The following is a 12,264-nucleotide window of genomic DNA, read 5'->3' as shown; positions in this document are numbered from 1 at the left end:
ACTGAGGGTTGCGATCCGTTGCCGGACACGGAAAAAGACAAAAAAAAAAAAAAAAGAAATCAGGAGAGGGAGATAGCCAGTTTCACACAAACAGGCCACTTTCAATCGTCCATAGACATGATGATGAAGTTCCTTCTGCTTAATCCTTACATAAAAAGTGTTGTGTTTCAGAAAGCGTTACTTTCTTTTTTGATACTCATCTGTATTTTTCATGTTTTATATGAGCAATATTACTTTCATAATTTTTTTAAAGTTATTTTCATTTTGAACACTCTATGAACCTACCAAGGTCAAAGCTTTGTTCTCATAGGTCAGTTGTAAAATTGGAAGCAATTCTGTTTATTGCCTTGGCGTTATCCTACCACTGGAACCAGCAGCTGGTAGACTAGTGGCAACACCTCCCAGTGACTATTCCTTTAGACCAGGTTTCTCAGCCGTGGCACTAATGACATTTGCGGCTGGATAAGTCTTCGTTGTGGGGCCTGGGCATTGTTGGATGTTTAGCAGCATCCCTGGTCTCTACCCACAAGTTGCCAGTAGCATACACCCTCCCCAGTTGTGACAACCCCAATGTGAATACACATTGCCAAATGTTCCCTGGAGGACAGAATTGGGAGTCTCCAATGAAGAACCACTGCATTAGACCCAACCTTATTCCCATACAAGAGTTTCATTTATTCATTCACCAGATATTCCATTGCATACCTTACTAAGGGCAGGGCACTGTTTTAGACACCGGGAGTTAGCAGTGAACGCACGCAGCTCAGCCTCCATATTCACAGAGCCTATGGCCACGTAGCCAGAGTCATTAACAGATGACTGTGGCAGTTTACAGAACCCCATGCACCAGGACTAGGATTGCTAGATGAGGGGTCAGGGCGATGGCCACCCAGCTACACAGACCACTGAAACTCCCCACCTTCACTCCTGATGCAGTGTGGCTTTGTGTGTTGCAGGCTGTGGTAGATGGAGGCTGGGCCCCATGGGGACCCTGGGGAGAATGTTCCCGGACCTGCGGCGGTGGAGTGCAGTTTTCACACCGTGAGTGCAAGGACCCTGAGCCCCAGAATGGAGGAAGGTACTGCCTGGGTCGGAGAGCCAAGTACCAGTCATGTCACACGGAGGAATGCCCCCCTGATGGTAATCATCACTAAGGCCCACCTGCCAGAGCAGCTGCTGTTGTTGCTGCAACGATCCCCAGAGGAGTGGGGTGGGTCTCCCAGGAGCAGAGTTTTGCCTGTGTTCCAGACTTAAATGGGCTCTGCAAGGCACCAAGCTTGGAGGCAGACTCAGGGACCCAGGACAGTTGTCACTGTGATGGGAGAGCCTGACACAGTCAAGGAGAGCAATTTCCCTGGTCTTCCAAGATGTGGAAATAGAGGATGTCACTCCCAACCAAACTTACTGGGGAGGGGCCTTCGCAGAGGGGCTAGTGTCTAGGATAATAATCTCCTGGAGGCATCTGAACCCTCGTCTGTGTGCAGAATGGAAGCGTTTTCCAAAACAAGAGTCAGAGCCAAACCTCCAAGCTCTTTCCAGCCAACATTCAGCCCAAGGCAGAGGGAGGATTTCTGAATCTGATTCCTGTGCACATTCCTTCTGAGAAGAGTTGCCCATCTTCCCCTGGGGCCGTGGCAACTGCCTGACCGAACTTTCCCAGGAAGCAACACTACCTCTACCTCCCGTGGCATGTTTCTGTCCCCTTGCACCCACTAGAAAACACACACACTCCCCTAGAGGTGGCCCAGGGCAGCAGCAGATTTGTGAGAGGTGGTCATGAGAAATTTTTCCCCACCGTCCCATCCAGCTACCCTTTGTGCAGCTCCGGGAGGTATTGGCAAAGACACACCACATTGGGTCGATGTCTAATAGGGGAATCTGTAGGCTTTGCAGTTTTGCAAGATGGAAAGATCAGCAATGGCACGAGGATCTAGAAATTTTGCCTGGAATTGNGGAGGAATGCCCCCCTGATGGTAATCATCACTAAGGCCCACCTGCCAGAGCAGCTGCTGTTGTTGCTGCAACGATCCCCAGAGGAGTGGGGTGGGTCTCCCAGGAGCAGAGTTTTGCCTGTGTTCCAGACTTAAATGGGCTCTGCAAGGCACCAAGCTTGGAGGCAGACTCAGGGACCCAGGACAGTTGTCACTGTGATGGGAGAGCCTGACACAGTCAAGGAGAGCAATTTCCCTGGTCTTCCAAGATGTGGAAATAGAGGATGTCACTCCCAACCAAACTTACTGGGGAGGGGCCTTCGCAGAGGGGCTAGTGTCTAGGATAATAATCTCCTGGAGGCATCTGAACCCTCGTCTGTGTGCAGAATGGAAGCGTTTTCCAAAACAAGAGTCAGAGCCAAACCTCCAAGCTCTTTCCAGCCAACATTCAGCCCAAGGCAGAGGGAGGATTTCTGAATCTGATTCCTGTGCACATTCCTTCTGAGAAGAGTTGCCCATCTTCCCCTGGGGCCGTGGCAACTGCCTGACCGAACTTTCCCAGGAAGCAACACTACCTCTACCTCCCGTGGCATGTTTCTGTCCCCTTGCACCCACTAGAAAACACACACACTCCCCTAGAGGTGGCCCAGGGCAGCAGCAGATTTGTGAGAGGCGGTCATGAGAAATTTTTCCCCACCGTCCCATCCAGCTACCCTTTGTGCAGCTCCGGGAGGTATTGGCAAAGACACACCACATTGGGTCGATGTCTAATAGGGGAATCTGTAGGCTTTGCAGTTTTGCAAGATGGAAAGATCAGCAATGGCACGAGGATCTAGAAATTTTGCCTGGAATTGTGAGAGCTTGCCTGGCATATGGGTGGAACATTCCTGGGAAGGGAAGGTAGAAAGGAATATAATGTACAAGGAGGCACGGACCATGAGTGACGTCATGACTTCAGTGCACCAATATCAGCCGTTCATTTCAGTCAAGCATTTGTTAGCACTTCTCGTGTCTAGAACTACAACAGATATTACACGACATAAAAAATGCACAACGCATGGTCTCTGTCCTCAAGAAGCTTGCAGTCTAATTAGAGACTCAAACCCCTTCTACACAGCACTGAAGGCTTAATCTGTGAGGCACAGATCCTAGGTTCGTGAGGAGTTCAGAGAAAGGAAAAGCCTGGGTGAGCAGAATCTTCAAGAAAGGTTGGGACCGAGCAGGACCCAAAGGACTGCGATGGTGGCAAGGTGTGAGGGACATGCTGGGATGGGAGGAATGTGTGAGAGGGCTCCCTTTCACTCAGGTGGAGTCAAGCAGAACATACCAGCACATCAAGGCCAGACCGTATAGGTCCTTGAAGGCTGAAACAGCATCTTGGGGTTGTCTGTGCCAGCTGTCCCATCAGGTTACCTGGAAGCTCCTTCATACACAGCCCAGACCCTGTCAGTTATAGGACTCAGAATCTCACGCGTGGAGCTTGGCATCTGTGTTGGGAAAGTCTGCAGGCCATTCGGATGCACAGCTGGGGCAGAGAACCTCTGTAGGAAGAGGTTTAAGTTCAGGATTGTGGGGAAAAACACATCAGAAGGTGTTCCAGATGGACTGGGCTGGAAGGGGGTGCAGTGGGAGGGGATGTGAGGCAGGTATAGGTAGAAGGCTGGGTGCTAGGGCCCATGTGAAGCCATGAGGCCTGGGCTTGTGATGGTGGGAGTGGGGTGCAGGCATTATAAATCACAGATTGTCCTGGGTAATGCAGGACTCTGTGACAGATTGGAAAGAGTGGCTAGAGGTGCCCACATGTTCAGGAAGCACCAGTATGCCAGTCTCAGACTAGAACATGGTGGCCCCACCCAGTGAAGATCCAACACGCAGAGCTTGGCCTGGCCAAGCTGGAGGTAATCACAGCACACACAAATGGAGCTCCCCCATACATACCCAGAATGACAGAAAGTGGGGTGCAGGGGCAAGCTCAGAGCTAGAAATGTAGACTTGGAAGCCTTCAGCCACACATCTAGTGTCACCGAGGAATGACTCTGGGCCTGGGGTCCTTAGGTCCTCCCTGCTGCAGCGTGTGTGTTACCTGCACGCCGTTTCTTCCTCTCTAGGGAAGAGCTTCAGGGAGCAGCAGTGTGAGAAGTACAACGCCTACAACTACACCGACATGGACGGGAATCTCCTGCAGTGGGTCCCTAAGTACTCAGGGGTGTCCCCCCGAGACCGCTGCAAGTTGTTCTGCCGAGCCCGGGGAAGGAGCGAGTTCAAAGTGTTTGAAGCCAAGGTGAGACTCTTCCTGGGGTGCAGATCCATAGATGGGGAAGAAGGCCGCTTGTCCCCACCCCACCCCCGCTTGCAGGCTACGTCTGTGCACCACAGGCCCTCTCCCACCTTTTCTTTCCCTGCTGCAGGTGATCGACGGTACCCTGTGTGGGCCGGAGACGCTGGCCATCTGCGTCCGTGGCCAGTGTGTCAAGGCGGGCTGTGACCACGTGGTGGACTCAGCTAGGAAGCTGGACAAGTGTGGGGTGTGTGGGGGCAAAGGCACCTCATGCAGGAAGGTGTCCGGCTCCCTCACCCCCTCCAGGTGAGTCTCGCAGTAGGTCTGTGCCTAGGGAGAAGAGCACAGAGGGCTTTGGACACTGACTGGCCCAAGTTGAATTGTGGCTGCTACTTAACAGCTGTGTAGATCGGGCAAGTTATTTAAACTCTCTGAGCTTCAGTTTCTCTATAAAATGTCATCAGTCATCCCTGTCTCAGAGTCATCATAAGAATTTCATGAGATGGCATGTATGGAGCACTTGGCACGGTGTCCAGCCCATAGAGAGGTCGGCATGGGGCAGCCATTACTTTTGTTAGAGCTGGAGGCCACATGGACGGGGTGTATGGTCTGAGTCAATCAGCAGGAGAACTACGGGAGTAACCTGGATCTCTGCCAGAAAAAAGCTCTTCCAGGCCTGTTTTGGGAAGGACACCTCACCCTAAGCTGGCAGCCCTGTCCTTTTGCAGAGAAGGGGGTAGGAGAGGGCCTCGGCAGCCTCAGGGCCTTCACAACCCCAGACGCTTTCCTCACATCCCGATGCCCCATATTCATAGAGCTTCTCGTATTTTCCAAAGTGCTTTCACTTCCATGGTCTCATTTCATTCCTGAAATAAGACTGCGAGGTGAGCAAGGCCAATACTATGAATATTAGTGTCTCATTGTACAGATGAAGAAACTAAGGCATGAAAAGATTAAGTGGCTCTTCTGAGGTCACACTGATAGTTCATAACAGCCAGAAAGAGAACCCTGTTTTCCGAAGTCCTGGACAGTTTTTTCCTGCCATTCCATGCACTTCCTGGAGAGTAAGGGCAAGGTCGGGTGTTGTGTGTGGGCCACACTCTCCACGCTGGCATCAAATATGTAAATTTGTCCCTCTGGAGGCTGCGTAAGCGTCGACTCCTTCTCCCACTGTTCCCACCCGCAGTCCCTCAGAGCTTTTGAGAAGTGTTCACTTCCCAGGGAAGCTTGTGCCACCCTTCCCCTTCTCTCTCTCTCTCTCTCTCTCTCTCACACACACACACACACACACATACACACACACAAGCGCACACACACACACACACACAAGCACACACACACACACACCCCTCACCAGTCTCAGACTACAGAGTCAGACTATAGCAGACAACTTGGGAGTCTTTTCAAATCTGAACTCAAAGGATAGAGAAGAAAGAGGCATGAGTTATTCAGATACTGAGTCTCTTGGCTGCCTGCTCTTAGGCATTAGACGCATGGGCCTGTGGATACTTTTGTGGCCCCAGACTAGCAACTAGCCCCAGGCAGGTGGACAGCAGGAATAGCAAAGAACCCATCTGTCCTCCTCCACACTCTCTAACTTCTCCCCAACCTATGTAACCCAGATCCCCAGAAAAGAACAAACAACTAAGCTTTCTCCACCCCACGTAAAGTTCTGTGCCTATAATGGACTTGAAACACTTTCCCAAGACAGCAGCATCCTGTCACTCCAGAAGCAGAGCGTTCATGGTGTCTGGGCATGCCTAGAGGTGGTTCCAAAGAAGCAGGCTTTACCCCCAGTCCTGTCCTGGGGCCATATCAACCAAATACTAGGAGTTGATTGACTCAAAGAGGTGGCGTGAGATTTCCATCCTGGTCAGGTTCTGGAAGGCGTATGTGGAACAGATTTTTCCACTTGGTTTGTGCTCTGGGTATGGACGTAACCAAGCAAAGTTTTATACCAGTGCAAGGACCTAGATGTATTTGAGATCTTACTGGAGCCGAGTGATGCCAGGCTTGGCTGCACCGACACTGCTTTTCAAACCCCTCTGGGCTCTCCTCCTCTCTGCTACTGTCGACACCCACATGTCTGAACTCCCCAAACCAAACATTTGAAATAGAGTTGCCAGATGAAGCAAAAGCCCTTGAAAATCCCAGTGTGCAAGACATTCCTGTCTTTCCAGCAGCTGATTTATTTAGAATTTGAGGGACATTTGCTTGATTATTTGGTAGTTGTTTCTGTTTGGCCACTCCAATCACTTGGGTGCCCACTTTGGTCTCCAAGGCACCCTGGTGACCCAGGCTGGGTAGCCACTGGCCCTAAGGGTGTCTTTCTGTTCCTATCACAGTTATGGCTACAATGACATCGTCACCATCCCAGCTGGTGCCACTAACATTGATGTGAAACAGAGGAGTCACCCAGGCGTCCAGAATGATGGCAACTACCTGGCCCTGAAGACTGCCGATGGGCGGTATCTGCTGAATGGCAACCTGGCCATCTCTGCCATAGAGCAGGACATCTTGGTGAAGGGGACCATCCTGAAGTACAGTGGTTCCATTGCCACCCTGGAACGGCTGCAGAGCTTCCGGCCCCTACCTGAGCCTCTGACCGTGCAGCTCCTGACAGTCCCTGGTGAGGTCTTCCCCCCCAAAGTCAAATATACCTTCTTTGTTCCTAATGATGTGGACTTTAGCACACAGAACAACAGCAGAGAGAGAGCAACCACCAACATCATCCAGCCGCTGCTCCACACGCAGTGGGTGCTGGGGGACTGGTCTGAGTGCTCAGGTACCTGCGGGGCCAGCTGGCAGCGGCGGTCTGTGGAGTGCAGGGACCCCTCTGGCCAGGCCTCTGCCACCTGCGACAAGGCTCTAAAACCTGAGGATGCCAAGCCCTGTGAGAGCCAGCCATGTCCCCTGTGATCCAGCGGGGCAGGGACTGGTATTGTGCTTGTGAACCGTGGGTGCTGGGGTGCAGCAAGGATCTCCACTGTGGTGACCCTAGTATCAAGGTGGCATGGCCTCCCCAGATCGCCCATTGCCTCAGTTCCCGGGTACTGCATGAATTCATAAGGGGGAGGAAAAGAGGGGACAGGGACGACAGATCTTAAAGTTGACTGTCTAGTGGACTGGACCTTGCTTGGGTTCAAGTAGAGGACATAGGTTAAAAGGTAAAAGTGCACTTATTGACCCAAACAGGAGACTCACAGTCAGCCTGTTTGCAAAGGACTAGCAAAGTTAAATGAAAAAAGTTCTTTTCTACTTGGTTTCCCCGATAAATAATCTACCTCAGAGGGGAAAAAATTAGTACAAGAGAGATGCTGAGCGGGGAGTGGGTAGTGAATGTGAAAGCAAGCTCTGTAGCCCCGCCCGACTGTCTTCAGTGCTACAATCCACCGCCTAAGGGCTGCAGCTTTGCCGGGTTGTGGAGAGCCACATGTTCTCAGGCCGCCACCTGCAGGGGTGGATCCATTTCAAGTATTTATGCAAATGTGTCTCAGAACTAAAGTGTGATCTTATGCCAACGTCATGGTCTGGTCTGGTTCATTATTTCTTTGGGAAGTGCAGAAGACCCAGGGCCCAAGGGCGGAGGGAACTAGATCAGCTCACCTTCAACACATAGAGCGGCTGACCTTTCTCCCAGCTCAATAATCAGATGTCTGCTTTGGGTTCTAACAAGCCTGCCAAATCCAGCTATTAGGGCAACTCGTCATTCACGTGATCCGGAAACATGGTTTTCTAGCTTTAGTAGGTGTTAGGGTCATCTAGACATCTCATTAAAACACAGATTATGGGGCCCATCCTTAGAGTTTTTGGTCCAGTGGGTTAGAGGATGGCCTGAGAATCTGCAATTCTAACAAGCTCCTAGGTGGTGTGGAGGCAGTTGGCCTGGGGACCATGCTCTGAGAACCCCTGTGCTGGAGGAAACCTCCGACTGGGAGGTCACAAGGGTTCTGCAATGCCTCTGGGCTCATCATTCTTGAGAAAGAATATCCCATTCCACACTGTGAGCTTCCCCATCATCACTCTTATAGACTGGCCTGCCTCTTGTTTCAGCTGGAGGCACAAGATTCTCTCAGGATCTCAGGAATTCTAAACCTGTCTCTAAGTGGCAGTGTCACAATGACCTCAGCACCTGCTCCCACCCCAACACCCACCAAATTTCATCCACATTTTACAACTCTTTCAGCCCGAGCAAATCGTAACTGTCCCAATGAGCCCTTTTACCCACAATGGCACTCCCCGCAGTCACCTGAAATCTACCTGAGAGCCTCCAAAATCCCCTGTTCTGCTCCATATCTCCTCATCTCTCTCGTGGCTCAGAAGAGCTCTCTGGCTCAGTCTTCCATATGGTCTGGTGTAGAGAGAACATAGTCCTTGGTCACAAATGGGTGAGAAGAAACAGACAACATCAAGAGATGACATTCTAGCAAAAGAAGGGAAATACCTAAGTTTGCATTTTCCTTTTTCTATCACCTTTGACCCCTCTGTCCTTCCCTTCAGGTTTCTCTTATGACCCTTTCAAATACATGTCGACATGGGCATAGAGGATGCTAGATAGAGCCCTGGTGTGAATAAGGACTCAGACCCATGGGGCACAAGGCCAGGCCATCAGGATTCCAGCCCCAATTCTCCCTCGTAGCTGGTCTCTACACGGCGGCAGTTGATGTAGAGTTGACCCCTGTCCCTGTCTGCCTACTCTTTTTAGTGAGTGAAAAGCTGGGCTTACCTAAACGTAAACAAGCGTGCACACAGGCATGTTGTTGACAACTAGTGAAACCAGATTTTTCCCTAGCTATATACCAGTTTTGATGAGGTTTATGTTTGTTTCTAAAATTCTTCATCTCTTTTCATTTCTCATTCTCCCCCAAATACTCAAGGCCAAGTGTGTCCCCAACGGCTCCCCATGCCAGGCCAGCTGTGCCATCCGTAGTGCCTGCATCATTACCAGGCACAGCTTTTGCCCTGGAGTTCAGCTGGCAGCTGAGCTGCTGATGTGCAAAGCAGAAAGGAATCCAGCTTGGCTCTCCCTTGCTGTGTGGGCTCAGCAAGGCTCACAGAATACATACTTGTTTGTGTCTGGAAATTCAACAGCTGCAGCTCAGGGACTCAGAAAACAGATCTGCAGAAGGAGACCGCACTATGATTTTCCCCAGCCAAGCACGACCACCCTTTAAGCCCAGAGAAGGAAAGGCTGAATTTCCTTTGCTGAGAATTTGCATTGTCCAGCTAGTGCTCCTAATGGAAACTAGTACTGGTGCCTTCTCATGGAAGTCCCCAAGGCCCCGACTCAGCAGGTAACTTGGTCATTAATCTGGATTCTATGAGCACCTGCCAGAAATATTTCAGAGGTGACACATTAGCATCAAAGTTCATTTCCAACCATTTATCCTTAAGATAAATGAATCCTTATCAGATCATTCTCTGCCCTTTATTCCCCTATAGATGAACAGAGGGTTTTGTGAATCTACAAAACGGTGCAATGTTACTGGTCCCCACCCCACTGTAGCAAACCACCCCTCTCTCCCAGGCACGTTTTCCAGGGGTGGTGGGACCATCTTCTTCCACGATCCACATCTCGCTCTCTGATGATGTCCACTAGCTTCTACGTTCTTTATGCTTGGACTTTCTAACCAGTGGAACCTCTAGGTGAAGACTGTCCTCCTTCCTAGTGTCCAAATATACAGGTCTTCTTGCTTCCCTCTGGAACACTCTTTGTTTTTTCTAATCGCCTTTTCCTTTCCCCCAAAAAAGCAACAAATGACAAGAACGATAGGAAAGTTCTTAAGGGTATGTTGTTTTTGCTTTGTCTTGATTTTTGAACTGCGGTCCAGCAGACAAAAGAGAGCGTCCTTGTCCCTGCTGCATAACTGAGTTTCACAGCAGTGTTGCTGGGGGCCAGGCTCTCCCACAGCCCAAGACTCCCCGCATCTGGGTCTCCCCTGATCACAGGAAGGGATGCTTGTGAGCCCAGCAGAAATCTTCACTCCATGTTCTCTGCCCAGATCACCAAATCCCTCCCGGAACCAGCAGTGTCCCCTTTGCTGTTTGGGAATTTGGAATGGTTTCTCCATGAGGGTAAACAGGAATGTGGAATTTACCGGAGAGAACTGGACATAGTATTGCCCTGGGATTTCCAGAGTTCTGCTGCCACAGCCTCATCACTTCCTTTTGCCCCTGTGGTGAGTTGAAGCTAAATTACTGACTACGCGGCCCAATAAACCATGAGATGAGGTGAACACGATGAAGACAGTGACGGCGACATTTTACGTGAGGTTAAGTTACTGTCCCTGAGACCTGCCTTCTGTCTTCTTTGTGCCCAGTCTGCTCCGTGCAGAGTGGAGGGAGTTCCCTGAGTGAAAAAAAGTGTGTGTACCCCAGCCCAGCATCCCCACCCCTGGCTCCACCACTTGATAGACAACCAGCCACCCCACGGCCTTGCACATGGACCGTCTGCGGGTGCTAGGTCAGAAACTGAGGAAGGGACAGACGCAGCAGCTCTCCAGCCCTCGAGAAATAGAAACTAGAGTTTGCTCTCTGCTGGTGGCCCGTGGCTGAAGGGTAGCATCTAATAGGGAAAACACTCGTCTAGCACAGTCGCTGGCTGAACTTGCAGCTTTGGGAAAGCTGCACGTGAATGTGAAAGAGAAAGAAGTCATCCGTCTAAGTGACATTTTTGCTGGCTCAATGTAGGTGATCACTTAAGTGACAAATACTGAGGTCATGTTGACTTTACGTGTGAAAATACAGTTGACCCTTGAACAACACGGAGGTGAGGGGTGCTGACCACTCCCCTACCCATGTGCAATCAAAAACATCCATATAACTTTTGACTCCCCAATCACTTAACTAACATTTAACACTTGACCAAAAGCCTTACCAATAACATAGACAGTCTATTAAGAATATTTTGTATGTGTGTTATATACTGTATTCTTATGATAACGTTAACTAGAGAAAAGAAAATGTTATTAAGAAAATCATAAGGAAGAGAAAATACATTTACAGTATTTACTGAAAAAAAATCTGTGTGTAAATGGAACCATGCAGTCCAAACCCATGCTGTTCAAGAGTCAACCATAGTCTAAACAATACCAGATAACACACTGAGGGGAACTAAAGTCAGAGTGCTGAGTGAGCAGAGTGGTTGGATTGTGTCTCCATTTCTTCTCTGTTCCACATCAGCCCCTCCCAGGCACCTGTCTGCTTTCTAGGTCAACACTTCAGAACGACTTGGCCAGACTTACCAAAATAGGTGAGCCCCATTCCAACTTGTGCCATGTTTCCCTGGTGCATTCTTTTTTAGGTGGGGAGCTTCTCTGACATCCCACTTAGAAAGTAGCTGGTCTTGCTTGTCGGCCAACCCACACCCCTCAAACTATATAAAGGGGCTCCTCACAGCCACTGCTCAAGTATTGGGAAGGGAGAGATGACACCCAATGTGCAATCTATAAGTACATTCTGAACTGTCATAATAAGCAAGGAGAGAGAAAGCCACCTGTTTCTTTTAGAACATACTTTCCCTCAGGCCTTGGGCTCACTGGGGAGAGACAGGAACGTTCTGGCTAGCCTTCCATCCCTGTGAGCTGCCCAGCCTACCCCTGGCAGATGTGCAATTGCCCAGGAAAGGACAGAGTGAGGAAGCCTTCCCCAGACCTCACCGTTCCTCATTCCAAACATCTTGTACGTCTCAGGGGCACTGAAAGAGTTTGTCCTCAGCCAAACACAACTTCCTGCTTCTAAGAAAGGGAAGAAAAAAATAGTTGCAAGGGTTTTTGGACACTGGAGATAGCAAGTTTCTGTAAATGCAAATGAATCAGACACATGTGTAATAAATTTCTCTGCAAGTAAGAAAAGATGCTGTGAGTTCCTCTTGCTGGACCAGAAAGAGGGAAAAGGGTAGCTGGGAGGGGAGGTGCACCAGAAGCTGAAAGGAGAGAGAAAAGCCATGTGAACGTCGGATCAAAGGGAGGATCCCACTGATGACAAGCAGCAATGAGGCTCCTCCTGAGGCCCCATCCTGAACTGCCTGTTACTCAGAACTTCACCTCTGATGTT

The 12,264-nt window shown here is 50.1% G+C and overlaps 1 protein-coding gene across 1 annotated transcript in view; it reads left to right on the top strand.

Annotated features, from left to right (window-relative positions):
• ADAMTS8 (ADAM metallopeptidase with thrombospondin type 1 motif, 8) overlaps window positions 1-7,632 on the top strand; it is a 30,611-nt gene extending 22,979 nt beyond the window's left edge. The window contains exons 7-10 of the mRNA XM_008570881.1: window positions 957-1,140; window positions 4,040-4,212; window positions 4,340-4,515; window positions 6,555-7,632. Coding sequence (XP_008569103.1) covers window positions 957-1,140; window positions 4,040-4,212; window positions 4,340-4,515; window positions 6,555-7,128 — 1,107 coding nt within the window. The 3' untranslated portion in view covers window positions 7,129-7,632. The remainder of the gene's footprint in view (window positions 1-956; window positions 1,141-4,039; window positions 4,213-4,339; window positions 4,516-6,554) is intronic.
• Window positions 7,633-12,264: the final 4,632 nt, after the last annotated feature.

Source organism: Galeopterus variegatus, unplaced genomic scaffold (assembly GCF_000696425.1).
Source record: "Galeopterus variegatus unplaced genomic scaffold, G_variegatus-3.0.2 Scaffold639, whole genome shotgun sequence".
NCBI lineage: Eukaryota > Metazoa > Chordata > Mammalia > Dermoptera > Cynocephalidae > Galeopterus > Galeopterus variegatus.
Note: the sequence above shows the minus strand (reverse complement) of the source record. Positions and strands in the feature narration are given on the sequence as shown.